The 16,395-nt window shown below is 38.9% G+C and overlaps 1 protein-coding gene across 2 annotated transcripts in view; it reads left to right on the top strand.

Annotated features, from left to right (window-relative positions):
* Positions 1-16,395, top strand: part of LOC127452520 (E3 ubiquitin-protein ligase HACE1-like) — a 70,789-nt gene that overhangs the window by 5,528 nt on the left and 48,866 nt on the right. For both annotated transcript variants that reach the window (XM_051718019.1, XM_051718018.1), the window contains exons 3-6: positions 1,231-1,320; positions 1,537-1,641; positions 1,844-1,919; positions 2,502-2,633. In XM_051718019.1, coding sequence (XP_051573979.1) covers positions 1,231-1,320; positions 1,537-1,641; positions 1,844-1,919; positions 2,502-2,633 — 403 coding nt within the window. The remainder of the gene's footprint in view (positions 1-1,230; positions 1,321-1,536; positions 1,642-1,843; positions 1,920-2,501; positions 2,634-16,395) is intronic.

The following is a 16,395-nucleotide window of genomic DNA, read 5'->3' as shown; positions in this document are numbered from 1 at the left end:
CATACCTCCAAAGTTGTGGCAAAATGGCTTAAGGACAACAAATTCAAGCCCTGACCTCAATCCGATAGAATATTTGTGGGCAGAATTGAAAAAGTGTGTCAGGCAAGAAGGCCTACAAACCTGACTCAGTTACACCAGTTCTGTCTGGAGGAATGGGACAAAATTCCAGCAACTTATTGTGAGAAGCTTGTGGAAGGCTACACAAAACATTTGACCCAAGTTAAACAATTTAAAGGCAATGCTACCAAATACTAACAAAGTGTATGTAAACTTCTGACCCACTGGGAATGTGATGAAAGAAATAAAAGCTGAAATAAATCATTCTCTCTGCTATTATTCTGATATTTCACATTCTTAAAATAAAGTAGTGATCCTAACTGACCTAAGACGGGGAATGTTTTCTACAATTAAATGTAAGGAATTGTGAAAAACTGAGTTTAAATGTATTTGGCTAAGGTGTATGTAAACTCCTGACTTCAACTGTATCTATACTAAATTTTTTACTATTTTTCAGGAATGTACTTCTTACTAGTAAAAATGATACCAATTTTGATATAAATAATTATATTGTTACTAGTACATGTATCAATTTCTGATATCAACAATTGAATTGCACCTAGTGAAAATGCAAATGTTTGAAATCTGTAAATATGTTTCACCATGTTAGATTTGGTATTTCAGATACCTGACAATGGATATTAGATATAAATAAACTGAAGAGTAATTAAAGATGTCTTAAAATACTTTCTTACTAGTTACAATCTCATTAAGGATATCTGAAATTTGCCACTAGTGAAAACCAAATTAATTGTATCAGAAATTAGCAATTCAACAGGAATGGACATTTGCACTAGTAACAATTAAATTACTGATATCAAAAGTTATTATTTTTACCAGTAAGAAGTGCTGAATTGTGTATTTGGAATTGCAACTATTAATAAATTAATAATAGATTTCTGTAATTGCATTTTGAACACGAGTAAATGATAGATACAGTAATTGTGAAAATGCAGTAACGTACACCAGTAATTACGTTTTATACTAGTTATTAGTTTAAAAATGCTGATATCAAGAATTAGCATATTAACTTGGGAAAATTCAATGATAAATATCTATTATTCATATCCTGCATGTGATTAAATGTTGAAATGTGGGGCTATGTAGTAACTGTTCAGAACATTTGTGAATGTTTATTGCCTTTTTTATAAAGCGCATCATTTTTGATCATAGGTCAGTTTCTGAATTGCTTTTAAACTCCAAGTTTGATGTCAACTATGCCTTTGGACGTGTTAAAAGAAGCCTCCTACACATCGCTGCCAAGTAAGTTGCTGTTGTAGACTTCTTGTCTTTGTTACCTTCTTAAACAATTACAGAAATGTCACAACCACATGCTTTTGTATTTCCAGTTCCATTTTGAGACACCACTGTTGAAATCTACCTTTCATAAAGGGCTTTATTGAACAAGTTATTGCTCAAATATCTTCTTAACAAGACCTTGTTGTTATTTCTAAAACAGTTTCTGTTACATTGTTTCAGCTGTGGGTCAGTAGAGTGTCTCATCCTGCTGTTAAAACGTGGAGCGAATCCAAACTACCAGGACATTTCCGGCTGTACACCTCTGCATCTGGCAGCAAGAAACGGGTAAAACTCATTGAAGAAATTCATTACTGCCATCTGCTGGAGACAAAGCCATTCACATTCATTCGTCTATTCCCTCAAGCCATGTTTATAGCTGAAGCATTTGTGGTTATGTGAAAGAAAAGAAACCGTGATCAGTTTTGTGCTGAACAGTACATTTGTGAAGTCCCATGAACTCTTGCCATATTGTTTTATATTTTCACAGACAGAAGAAATGTATGGGCAGACTGTTAGAGTTCAACGCTGATGTCAATATCTGCAATAATGAAGGCTTGACTGCTGTGAGTATGTTAAAAACTACATTTGGGAAAAATTATTATTATTGGTGTTATGAATTATTACATTATTGTGATTTTTAATTGTGTATATATTAAATGTAATGTGTAATTTATAATTATTAAAAATAAAAACAATAAATAATAATAAATATTATAATTATATATATTTTTTATTATTAAGTAATATTACTTGAAGTAATTAGTTTTATCATGTCTTGTTAACTGCAGTAATTCCCTCAATTGGACTTTTATGTTACTTTTATTTTTTCTCATGTCAAAATAGTAAACTCTGAAAATATATTGTACAACTATACATTTTTTTCATACAGTTAATGTATTATTTTACAGTAGCCTATATTTCTTAATTTAAGAATTACTTTAATAATACAGATTAATTATTTATTACATTATATATGTCTATATTATGTATGTGTGTGTGTACTTTTTATATACTGTATTATAATATATATAATTAATATAGAAAAATTGTTATTAATATAAAAATAATATTATATATGATTATAAAATTAAACTTGGTATATGTTTTTTCTATTCAGTTATCATCTAATTTTCTTGTGTAATTAGATTCATTGGCTGGCTGTGAATGGAAGGACAGAACTGCTTCATGATCTAGTTCAGCATGTGTCTAATGTGGATGTGGAAGACGCTATGGGCCAGACAGCATTACATGTCGCCTGTCAGAATGGACACAAGACTGTAAGAATATATTTGACATTTTGCACAAATCTGCCTTTAATTGTATTTTTTATTGTATTCTTGTTTATAAATTGAAGTTCACAAAACCAATGAAATGGCTCCAGTAGAACATACAGTGGCCCCAAAAAGTGTTTGGACACTGTTTGGATTTTCTGGTTGTCAGACGTAAGCTGCATCCGTAATCACATATTTTTAGAAAATATACTGCATTTGATGAAGAAATTTACTTCTCTGCTTTTCTGCTTTTGGTGTAGACCTACCACATGTACCATTTTACCCAATTTGTTTAAACACAGAGTTGGAAACATTTAAAAATGTGTGCGTTTTTTCCCCTAATATCTATATTGGACAATATTTTAGGTACAGATATCTAAGATATCTAGTAAAAATACAGTAAATTTTCACAGGCATCATTTATGGGTGGGACATGTCCCCAGCAATTTTTGCCTGTTATCTCATACGCACAGACGCACTCTTTACTCACTCTGTCCAGTGTCCTGATTCATGATACATCCACTGACGTACAGATTTAATCTTGTTTTATTAAAACAAAAAATTATACTAGGGCTGAAAAGTTTGAACCGGGAACTCCTGTCAGTCACTGTGTATAACTAATAGTTGATCCATGTATTTTTTCACCTATCAAAATCCAACACTTGCAGATATAGGGGAAATGTTATTAAATTCATTATGTGAAATATTTATTGGAGCAATAGACTGGTCATCAGGAATGACTATAAAACAACAAAAGATTATTTGAAATTATCTGTGCATAACCTTCTTAATATTCATTAGTTTTGTGACTTCACAACCAGCACTACAACTGTCCCCAGCACTTTTTAAAACAAAGTAACGCCCTGTATTTATGCCTGCATGTATTTATCTGTTAGGAATTTGTTTCCATCCCCTCTCTAAAGAAAATTTTCTAGAATATTTTCACAGCCAAATCATTTGAAATGACAATTTTAACAAATGTAAAAATTAATTTATAAGAGTTGCATAATATAAATGCAAATGTTCTCCTTAAAATACATACATTTGATCATACCAATTTGAAAGTTAATAACTGATGAAATTGAACATATATTTAATCAATCATTATAAAATTTTAGTTATTAACTCCGTTTGACTGTATTTTTGACAAAACTCATGTGGCCTAATGTATAAACGTGGATATTTTTCCATGCACACATCGGGATTTCTAAAAAATAAACTTGGTGTAAATATCTACGCACCTTCCACACACTTTTGACTGCGTGTCTACTCTTTTTCTTGTGTGTGAGAATTGGTGAATCCAACTGGCCAAGTAATGAACTCTACAGACTGATTCTAAACTCTGCTTTTCTCACATTTAGAATGAAAAAGTATGGAATTAGGCACTCGAATTAGAAGTAATTGTTATGCAGTCGATATTAGGCTATATTCATTTTATGTAAATAATTGAAAAGGCATTAAAATGATAAGCTGTAAAAAATAAATATAAAAACACAAATGTAAAAATAAAAACCTCAGTCACAATGATAGAAGTTATTGGTGCTATTAAGTGCATTCAGAAAGTATGCAGACCCCTTTTTTTCCACATTTTGTTATGTTGCAGCCTTATGCTAAAATGCATTAAATTATTTATTTTTTTCACATCAATCTAAACTTCATACCCCATAATGACAAAGGAAAAACCAGATTTTTGATAACTTTGCAAATTTATTAAAAAGAAAAAAACTGAAATATTACATTGACAGAAGTATTCAGACCCTTATCTCAGTACTTAGTTGAAGCACCTTTGGCAGTGATTACAGCCTCAAGTCTTTTTGGGTATGATGCGACAAGCTTTGCACACCTGGATTTGGGGATTTTCTGCCATTCTTCTCTGCAGATCCTCTCAAGCTCTGTCAGGTTGGATGGGGACTGTCGGTGGACAGCCATTTTCAGGTCTCTCCAGAGATGTTTGATTGGGTTCAAGTCCGTGCTCTGGCTGGGCCACTCAAGGACATTCACAGAGTTGTCCCTAAGCCACTCTTGCGTTGTCTTGGCTATGTGCTTAGAGTCATTGTCCTGTTGGAATGTGAACCTTCAGACCAGTCTGAGGTCCTGTGCGCTCTGGAGCAGGTTTTCATTAAGGATATCTCTGGTATTTGCTGCGTTCAGCTTTCCTTCAACCCTGACCAGTCCCCCAGTCCCTGCCGCTGAAAAACATCCCCACAGCATGATACTACCACCACCATGCTTCACCATTAGGATGGTATTGCGCAGGTGACGAGCGGTGCCTGGTTTCCTCCAGACATGATGCTTGGATGAGGCCAAACAGTTCAATCTTCATTTCATCAGACCAGAGAATCTTGTTTCTCACAGTCTGAGAGTCCTTTAGGTGCTTTTTTGTGTTTTGCGCTGAGGAGAGGCTTCCATCTAAAGCCCAGATCGGTGGAGTGTTGCAGTGATGGTTGTCCGTCTGCAAGTTTCTTCCATCTCCACACATGATCTCTAGAGCTCAACCAGAGTGACCATTGGGTTCTTGGTCACCTCTCTTACCAAGGCCCTTCTCCCCCAGTTGATCAGTTTAGCCGGGCGGCCATCTCTAGGAAGAGTCCTGGTTGTTCCAAACTTCTTCCATTTAAGAATTATGGAGGCCGCTGTGCTCTTGGGAACCTTCAATGCAGCCGAAATTGTTTTTTAGCCTTCCCCAGATCTTTGCCTCGACACAATCCTGTCTGTGAGCTCTGCAGGCGGTTCCTTTGACCTCATGGCTTGGTTTTTTCTCTGTTGTGCATTTTCAGCTGTGAGACCTTATTTGGACAGGTGTGTGCCTTTCCAAATCATGTCCAAGTAATTGAATTTGACACTGGTGGACTCCAATCAAAGTGTAGAAACATCTCAAAGATGATCCAAAGAAATGGGATGCACCTGAGCTAAATTTCAAGTGTCATAGCAAAGGGTCTGAATACTTATGTCAATGTGATATTTCAGTTTTTTCTTTCTAATAAATTTGCAAAGTTATCAAATATAAGCTTTTTGCTTTGTCATTATGGGGTATGAAGTGTAGATTGATGTGAAAACAATTATCATAATTTAAAGCATTTTAGCATCAGGCTGCAACATAACAAAATATGAAAAAATAAAGGGGTCTGAATACTTTCTGAATACTATATATATATATATATATATTAGAAATATGCTTCCAGAAAAGATCTTAAGATCTATTAAAAAAAAAATCCTAAAGAAGACGGTGATAAAGTGATGATTTTTAACTATTCACATGCAACATGTGGCTTTAGTCTGTTTTATCTTGAAATGAAAAAAAATGTAACAAAATATTTGTAAATTCAAATTACACTTCAAACAAATCGAAATATAATCAAAATAATGAAATGGTCAAACATTTTTACCAAACCCAAACATTTTACCCTCTCTAACTTCTTTCACTGGCACCTTTTTCAGTGACTTAAAAATCATTCTACGACAACAGGTGGAAAAATACCAATATAATTTAGATCATAAATACAATTGTAAATATAAAAATAAAAATAATTGAAAAATAAAACCATGACTTACGCTATATTGCCAAAAGTATTCGCTCATCTGCCTTTAGACACATATGAACTTAAGTGACATCCCATTCTTAATCCATAGGGTTTAATATGACGTCGGCCCACCCTTTGCAGCTATAACAGCTTCAACTCTTCTGGGAAGGCTTTCCACAAGATTTAGGAGTGTGTTTATGGGAATTTTTGACCATTCTTCTAGAAGCGCATTTGTGAGGTCAGACACTGATGTTGGACGAGAAGGCCTGGCTCGCAGTCATCGCTCTAATTCATACCAAAGGTGCTCTATTGGGTTGAGGTCAGGACTCTGTGCAGGCCAGTCAAGTTCTTCCACACCAAACTCGCTCATCCATGTCTTTATGGACCTTGCTTTGTGCACTGGTGCGCAGTCATGTTAGAACAGGAAGGGGCCATCCCCAAACTGTTCCCACAAAGTTGGGAGCATGGAATTGTCCAAAATCTCTTGGTATGCTGAAGCATTCAGAGTTCCTTTCACTGGAACTAAGGGGCCAAGCCCAGCTCCTGAAAAACAACCCCACACCATAATCCCACCCCCACCAAACTTCACAGTTGGCACAATGTAGTCAGACAAGTACCGTTCTCCTGGCAACCGCCAAACCCAGACTCGTCCATCAGATTGCCAGATGGAGAAGCGTGATTTGTCACTCCAGAGAACACGTCTCCACTGCTCTAGAGTCCACTGGCGGCGTGCTTTACACCACTGCATCCGACGCTTTGCATTGCACTTGGTGATGTATGGCTTGGATGCAGCTGCTCGGCCATGGAAACCCATTTCATGAAGCTCTCTACGCACTGTTCTTGAGCTAATCTGAAGGCCACGTGAACTTTGGAGGTCTGTAGCGATTGACTCTGCAGAAAGTTGGCGACCTCTGCGCACTATGCGCCTCAGCATCCGCTGACCCCGCTCTGTCATTTTACGTGGCTTAAGTTGCTGTCATTCCCAATCGCTTCCACTTTGTTATAATACCACTGACAGTTGACTGTGGAATATTTAGTAGCGAGGAAATTTCACGACTGGACTTGTTGCACAGGTGGCATCCTATCACAGTACCACGCTGGAATTCACTGAGCTCCTGAGAGCGGCCCATTCTTTCACAAATGTTTGTAGAAGCAGTCTGCATGCCTAGGTGCTTCATTTTATACACCTATGGCCATGGAAGTGATTGGAACACCTGAATTCAATTATTTGGATGGGTGAGCGAATACTTTTGGCAATATAGTGTATACTGTAGGTAGTTTAACACAAATCTCAAACATTTATGTTTCATAAAGGGGCTACAACAGTGACCATCAGGGACATAATTTGATGTTCCACTATATTTTCAGAGTTTGGACATGAACTTTAATACCACCTGCTGGTGGAATCTCTAAACTGTAAATGCAGAAACAGAATTTAGACTGCGCTGAAAATAGACATGCTTTTGAAACGTCTTAGCGCAATTACAGTTGTGGCCAAAAATATTGGCACCCTTGGTAAATATGAAAAAATAAGGCTGTGAAAAAAAATCTGCATTGTTTATCCTTTTGATCTTTCATTCAAAAAAATCACAAAAATCTAACAATTAATGGAAGAAAAACAATTGAAACAGGGGTAATATCTCATTAAATAAAATTTTTCTCCAAAACGCATTAGCCATAATTATTGGCACCCTTTTATTCAATACTTTTTGCAACCACCCTTTGTCAAGATAACAGCTCTGAGTCTTCTCTTATAATGCCTAATGAGGTTGGAGAACACCTGGCAAGGGATCTGAGACCATTCCTCCATACAGAATCTCTACAGATCCTTCAAATTCAGAGGTCCATGTTGGTGGACTCTCCTCTTCAGTTCAGCCCACACATTTTCTATGGGGTTCAGGTCAGGGGACTGGGATGGCCATGGCAGAACCTTGATTTTGTGGTCAGTGAACCATTTTTGTGTTGATTTTGATGTTTGTTTTTGATCATTGTCCTGCTGGAAGATCCAACCAGAGCCCATTGTAAGCTTTCTGGCAGAAGCAGTCATGTTTTGATTTTTTATCTGTTGGTATTTGACAGAGTCTGTGATGCCATGTAACTGAACAAGATGTCCAGGACCTCTGGCAGAAAAACAGCCCCACAACGTTAAAGATCCACCACCATATTTAACTGTGGGCATTGGGTACTACTACATCTCTGTGTGTGCCAAACCCATGTCTGGTGTTTGCTGCCAAAAAGCTCTTTTTTTTTTTGTTGTTGTTTCATTTGACCATAGAACCCGGTCGCATTTGAAGTTCCAGTAGTGTCTGGCAAACTGAAGGCGCATGAGTTTGTTGTTGGAAGAGAGCAGAGGCTTTTTTCTTGAAACCCTCCCAAACAACTTGTGGTGAAGTAGGTGATGTCTGATATTTTTGTTTTAGACTTTCTGACCCCAAGCCCCAACTAATTTCTGCAATTATCCAGCTGTGATCCTTGGAGATTCTTTGGCCACTTGAACCATCCTCCTCACTGTGCATGGAGACAATGCAGATACACGTTCTTTTTCAGGCTGATTCTTAAGATCTCCAGTTGATTGGAACTTGTTAATTATTGCCCTGATGGTGGAAATGGGCATTTTCAATGCTTTGGCTATTTTCTTATAGCCACTTCCCATTTTGTGAAGCTCAATAACCTTTTGCCGCACATCAGAACTATATTCTTTAGTCTAACCCACTGTGATTGATGATTAAGGGAATTTTGCCTGTGTTACCTCATATTTATATCCTTGAGAAACAGGAAGTCTTGGCTGAACAATTTCATGTTCCTAGTCACCCAGGTGCACTACAAAATTTAAAATATGAATGGAAATATACTTCAGATATATTTTACTCATAAGAATTTCTAGGGGTGCCGTAATGTCAATGTGATATTTCAGTTTTTTCTTTCTAATAAATTTGCGAAGTTATCAAATATAAGCTTTTTGCTTTGTCATTATGGGGTATGAAGTGTAGATTGATGTGAAAAAATTATAATAATTTAAAGCATTTTAGCATAAGGCTGCAACATTACAAAATATGAAAAAATAAAGGGGTCTGAATACTTTCTGAATACTATATATATAGAATTGTGTCCTACATGTTTTGGAGAAAAATATTTATTTAATAATGAGATGGTTCCCCCCTTTCAATTGTTTTACTTCAATTAAAGGATAGATTTTTGTGAATTTTTTATGAAATATCAAAAGATTTTTTTTCACAGCCTTCTTTGCTCATATTTACCAAAGGTGCCAATATTTTTGGCCATCACTTTACGTATTTCTCAGGAAAATAGCAAATTGCACTTTGCAGCACTTAATTAACATACAGTACACAAACAGTTTGTGTGCATACACCCACAGATAGCACAAACACTCCCTTCCATGCCCAGTTGTGCTGGCATGAAAATTTTGCTTAGAATTAGTGCTCTCACGAAAATTAGATAAGATGCAGTGCACAGTAATTGTGTGTAGCTTTGTGGTTTGTGCACTCACGAAAAAAGAGCCCACTGAGTTTTAGACTTGGAGTATATTCACTTCAAAATGACGGGATCTAACTATTCACCAAACGACCATGATGGACTGGGATGCAGTCTCACTTCCTGGACAAAATGCAGGTGTGTGGCTAAAATCAGGCTCAACCAGTGGACTGAAAGTTTTTGTGTTTCGGTAGGGACATGAAAATATAGGACAGCATTTTTAAATTGTTTAAATTAAAACTTAAGTTTTAACATAAGTTGAAATATAGGGTTTGGGACAGCCACTTCCTAATACAAAGTACTCTATAAATTGTGATTTTGTATATAGTTGGATTATTATTATCTCAATTAATGTGTTTGGTTTCAAATAGATCATAACACATTATTTGGAAATATCCAATATTTGAATTTCTAAATTGTTCTTTAATAGTTTGTTATTGTGGGATTGCAGTTTGAACTAGTTCAGTAGAATATCCCATAAAGTTGGGATGTAGGCATATTCAAAACACAGCGATAGTTATTGTGAAAATGAATAGTCAGCATGATGAACTACACCTGTGTGACTCCATACATCCAATAAAAGTTACCTTGACACCAGTTGATTTAAAGTCATTGCAAAAATGGTGAAACAATAGAAAAGTGAAAGTTATTTTGAGAAAAGCTTTAGAAGATGTCGCTTTCTCCTGTATTTTGTAATCTAATGCAATGACATTCAGACATTTAGATTAGTCGCATTTCCACTGTCGGGCCAACTGAAGGCATGCTAGTACGTTCCAAGGCCAGTTGCATCCCCATTACTTCTGGGGCTTAATCGTGCCTTCTCGTGGCTTATTCGGGGCTAGGGATGTAACGGTATGAAATTTTCACGGTATGAAAACCAAAACAAAAAAATACCTCGGTATCACGGTATTATGGTTCTTATCTTATAAACCTTTAATTTTAGGTTTGGCACATGTCTGATAAACACACAGAAATTATAACAAGTTCTTTAACTTTATTTTTTATTTCTTTAGAACACTTTCTTAATCACATGACATAAACATAAACATAAGATAATCATAAAACAAGTTGGAAAAAAAAGTTTAAAAAAAAACAATGTTTGCAATAAGTCAAATGGTTTTTCACATAATTGCAAAACATAAAATACATGTCAAATCAGGTTCATACTCTACATCAAGTCAGGGTAGATTGTGATACAAAAATGTAAGCATATTTATGTTATCTGTGCTGTGGCGGGAGCGTTGTTTCAAGCACAAACCTTTTTTTAATTGTAATTTTGATAAATTACCCTGAAAACACAACATTATATTATATTGTGTAAATATATTGTGTAAATTAAATCAAGTTAATATATCTTGAGAAAAATATTTTTTGCAATGTAATGAATGGATGTAATTTTAAAAAGTTTATGAAATCAAATTGAGCCAAACAAGATACATTTGTGACCTGCTCCAACAAAATGAGACCTAAGGATTTTCATTTTATTTTCATTTTTTTTAAATCATGAAATTCACAAAATAAATGTTATTTTGACAGTCTTTGCCATGACCACTAATCACTGTTTTTGCCTCAAGTTTGAGCAGCATCACTGAGCAACACTCGCAGCCCGCGGCAAAATGGAAAATATCAGAGCAAATACCGTGGCAAAAAGTAGCACAAAATGGGAAATATCAGAAATTTTAAAAGATACAGTATACATTACTAAAATGTTTAATCTGCATGCCAAATCTGTGTTTCAACTGCAGGGAGTCGGCTTGTCATCTAACGTGCGACACTTACCTCATCTAATGCCCATAGTTCATTATTTGACTAGAACAATGAATTCGACAGGAGTATATTGCCAAAATGTTAAATATAATATTACATTTGTGCAAATAGGGTGTCCGTCAATACTGATGTTAGGATATAGGATAGACCTCAACGAAATTACCGGCCAGGTTGAACTGCGATGCACATAACTGATCTCTGCCTACATCACCTCGGTCTAATGATGGACTACACTCTTGAAATGGAATACATAGACTATCATTTAATTGCCAACAAAACCCTTCATCAGCCAACTAATAATGACAATTGCATCTATGTGAACTTCTGCAGTTAATCCATGATGAACTTCAAAGATATTAGTCATTAATATTACAGTTCTTATAAAATCCTTGTTTTAAACACTGACCCTTAACACTTAATTAGTTTAATAATTGTAAACCATGACTTGCACTATACATAAGTAATATTGGCATTATATTCATGATGTTAGCCAGAGGGGAACTGGCCCCCACAGTGAGTCTGGTTTCTCCCAAGGTTATTTTTCTCCATTAACCAACATCTTATGGAGTTTTGTGTTCCTTGCCACAGTCGCCTTCGGCTTGCTCACTGGGGTTATAAATACTATTATTATTTAATTACTTATTTTTAAACAATACACAATCCTATTTTATCAAACTACACAATGATGACTCTAAGACATTATAGATATTACAGTTTTATCTTCTGTTAATGCCTGATCTTCTGTAAAGCTGCTTTGAAACGATATGTGTTGTGAACGGTGCTATACAAATAAAAATGACTTGACTTGACTTGATGTTGCCTCTTTTGAAGTTGTTGTCTTTTAAATAACCCAAATACTCCCACACAGTGGACTTTAACCGCTTAGGTGGGGGGAAAAGAGGCTCATCCGAGTCCGACATTTCGTTCTACACAGCGCTCATGTGCTGCTGTCTGTTGGTCTGACAGAGTGACATGACGTGTTGAATGCTACTTTCTCATCTTTAATTTAAAACATTTTTTATTGATTTTTAGTAAATGGAAATATAATTCATTTACTTGGGATTTTTTACATTTATATATTTGTTTTTTCACACAATATCATCATTAAGGAAAAGTCAACGGTATGGAAACCATCTGTTTTTAATACCACGGTATACCATCATACCGTCATACCGTTACATCCCTATTCAGGGACAATGGCCTTTGGCCCACCGATTACCCTTGGTCCAAAGAAGGCCAACTGGAGATTGAGGCGCGGTCAAAGGCGGAGTTTAGCGAGACACTCGTGCTGCGTTTCATTCAAGTTGGATGTGGGATATTCTTACTTGAATTCTCTGAACTCCGACCATGAAGGAATTCCATTGCCAGATGCTTGGAAAATAACGTTTAAACGACCAAAACTGCAACACTCCCATTAGCATAACAGGGTTTTGACTGTTTCCTAGCAACCCAACTGATAAACAGCACTGCTACGCTAGCATTTGTGCTACAGCTCAAATGCTCAAAAGAGAGTTTAATTTACTGTGTTTTGTTCACCTGTCTCTGCAAGCGTTTGTTAAACAAGCTTTAATATCTTGTGATGGAGGAACTTTGATTCATTAATCGATATCATTTAACAAAAGTGAATGTTTATCACTAACTTGATACATTGTAACCTGTACATCTCTGGGTGTCGAGATAATTGTGTGACATCACGCACCTGCATCCTCCTTGTCTCCACTAATGAACCCCGTTACACTGTTGCTGAAACCCAGGATTTTGGAGGAAACCTACATCGACATGAGTCCTCACCGTTGGCGGAAGTCATCAAGTCCCTCACCAGTATGCACCATGCTCAACATCAGGCTCTGCTTGAGCTGAGCCAAGACCAGGATTGCCAATTCAAGGAGGTGCTCCGGGTTCCAGCAGGTGATCCAGAGCTTACTGCACCAGGAGAAAGCCCCAGCCGTGACCCCGGACACAGCAGCCCCCTTGCCTCCGGTCGCCCTCATGAAAATGAGGCATTTCTAGACTTCTTCTAGGGGACAGCCGAGATCTTGAGCTGGCTGCGTGCTCAGTGGGTGCACTGTCTCTGCTGAGGGAGTCATCGATCTCGTGGTGCTGGAACAGCTGATCCGTCGTCTGCCAAAAGGAACGGCGGAGTGGGTCCAGTGCCACTGCCCGGCGTCGCTGGAGGAAGCCATCCAACTGGCTGAGGACCATGTGTTGGCGTATCCAAGGGCGGATCCTTCTCTCTCACTCTGTCCCTGTCATGCAGCCTGTCCCGGTACCCCGGAGGTGAGGAAAGGTACCGCCGAAGCCGGCTCCCCGTTCCCGGGGGGTTCCCTGCTGCCAGTGACCCTGATGTCTCTCCACAGGTGGTTAAACCCGCTGTCACAATTGCAGATGTAACGCCTGGGCCGGCCGGTTGGAGTCACGGGGAACCCGGGCATTTCCGGGACCAAAGCACCGGGATGAAGGTGGGAACATCGGTCCGGGTCCCCCAATCGAGCCGGAGCATACAGAATAACTGTGAGTATCAGGGGAAGTTCAAATCAAGCCTTGCTGGATACTGGCTGTAATCAGACCACTATCCAACAATGTTTGGTTCAAGACGAGGCTTTGGGTACAAATAAAATGGTGAAGGTGTGGTGTGTGCATGGGGATATTCGCAAGTACCCTGTAGTGACACTCATTATTAAATTTTGGGGGCAAAAGTATAGAGTGGAGGCTGCGGTTAGTTCCCGCCTCACCCATCCACTAATCCTGGGGACTAACTGGCCAGAATTTGATACTCTATTAAAAGGAATATGTGTGATGCGCTGGCTGGGGAGGCGGAGCCAGGGCTGCCTATGTCAGCTCTACGTCAGGATGACACAAGGGAGGGGGAAGTCGGGACTTCAGGGGATTACCCTTTGGAGCAGACGTGAGAGGAAACTCTGAGACACACCTTCGACCAAGTGAAAGTAATTGATGTTCAATGCCTTCAGCCAGACATTGAACTCTCATACCCGTATTTTTCTATTATAAATGATCAGTTGTATCGAGTGACGCAGGACACTCAGACAAAAGAAGATACAACCCAGTTATTGATACTGAAAAGCCGTGGGGAAATGTTATTCCAGACGGCTCATCATAGTCCGATGGTGGGTCACTTAGGGCAAGAAAATACACTAAACCATCTGATGGCCTGTTTCTATTGGTCGGGCATTCACTGGGATTTTTGCAGGTAGTGTGCGGCATGCCGTGAATGTCAGCTGGTGAATCCGCCGGTCACCCCAGGAGCGCCTTTGCGCCTGCTTCCTTTGATCGAGGTCCCCTTCGAAATAATTGTTATGGACCTCATCGGGCCATTACAGCAGACGGCACGTGGACATTGCTTGTTTTGGTTCTGGTGGACTATAAAATGTGATATCCAGAAGCAGTGCCCCTGCGCAACATCTCAGCACATAGTGTTGCGGAGGCACTTTTCAGAATTATCTCCCTCACTGATCAGGGCACTACATTTATGTCACGGATACTACGTGAACTGTACGAATTATTGGGTATTAAATTGATTCACATCAGTGTTTACCACCCACAAACAGATAGTGGAACGGTTTAATAAAACCCTGAAGAATATGATTCGTAATTTCGTACGAGGATGCTAGAAATTGGGATAAGTTGCTCGAACCCCTATTATTTGCAGTGCGAGAGGTCCCACAAGCCTCCACAGGGTTTTCCCCAATCGATCTGCTGTATGGACGGCGACCATGCAGTGTGCTCAATGTCATGCGGGAAGCTTGGGAGGAGGGACCTTCAAACAGCAAAAATGAAATTCAGTATGTTGTTGATCTTAGAGCAAAACTCCACACTTTGGATCAATTAACACATGAGAATTTGCTCCAAACACAAGAATGACAAAGCTGACTGTATGATAGGGGAGCTCGGCTACGGGAATTCGCACCAGGAGATAAAGTGCTTGTATTACTCCCCACATCGAGCTCTAAATTACATACCAAGTGGCAAGGGCCCTTTGAGGCCACACGACGAGTCGGGGATCTCAATTATGAGGTAAAACGAACAGATAGAGGCGACACACGTCAAATGTACCACCTAAATCTCCTGAAATTATGAAGGGAGGCGGTCCCCGTGATGTTGGCAATGGTAGTTCCGGAGAGGGCAGAGCTCAGGCCAGAGGTGAACGTAAAAGCCAATCATGTCAACCCAGTCACTTGTGGAGACCATCTCTCACCGTCTCAAGTCACAGAGGTTGCCAAGTTGCAGAAAGAATGTTCAGACGTGTTCTCACCTCTGCCTGGTCATACAAACCTCATACAGCACCACATCAAAACCAAGCCAGGTGAAGTGGTACGCAGTCGTCCCTATTGGCTTCTCAAGCACAAGAAAAAAGTAGTTCAGGAAGAATTAGATGCAATGCTTGATATGGGGGTATGTGATAAGGATAAGTTTGTGGGCAATGGAGGAGTCGGGAGACAGCGAACAGTTGAGTGTTTATTCTCACTTCAGCTTCACACATGCACACACACAAAGCAAAAATGGCTCTTGGTGGCCAACTCAAAATAGCTTCCTCTCTCTCTTAATGATAGTTTGTGTTGCTCTGGGCCACTCTCTCTCTCTCTCTCTGCCACTCTGGTGAGCCTTATCTGGTCTCCCTCTGCCATCACTTTAATGAGAGACTGGTGTTTGAGTAATTACAGCCCAGGTGGCGAGCCTTACCGCTTTCCCTCTCCCGCAGACAGACACATGACCACACCCCCCCATGCCACATATGCCCACCGGGCCGGGGCAACATCCAGCCTGCCTACTTCCACCCCCCCATTTCTGGAGAGAAAGTCAGCAACAACCAACTGCACCCCCGGTCTGTGGATCACCTCGAACTTAAAGGGCTGAAGAGCCAGATACCAACAGATGATCCACGTGTTAGTATCCTTCATGCAGTGGAGCCACTGCAGAGGAGCGTGATCGGAACAGAGGGTGAAGGCCCACCCCAGCAGGTAGTAGCAGAG

Source organism: Myxocyprinus asiaticus, chromosome 15 (genome assembly GCF_019703515.2).
Source record: "Myxocyprinus asiaticus isolate MX2 ecotype Aquarium Trade chromosome 15, UBuf_Myxa_2, whole genome shotgun sequence".
NCBI lineage: Eukaryota > Metazoa > Chordata > Actinopteri > Cypriniformes > Catostomidae > Myxocyprinus > Myxocyprinus asiaticus.
This window is presented reverse-complemented; position numbering and strand designations above follow the sequence as displayed.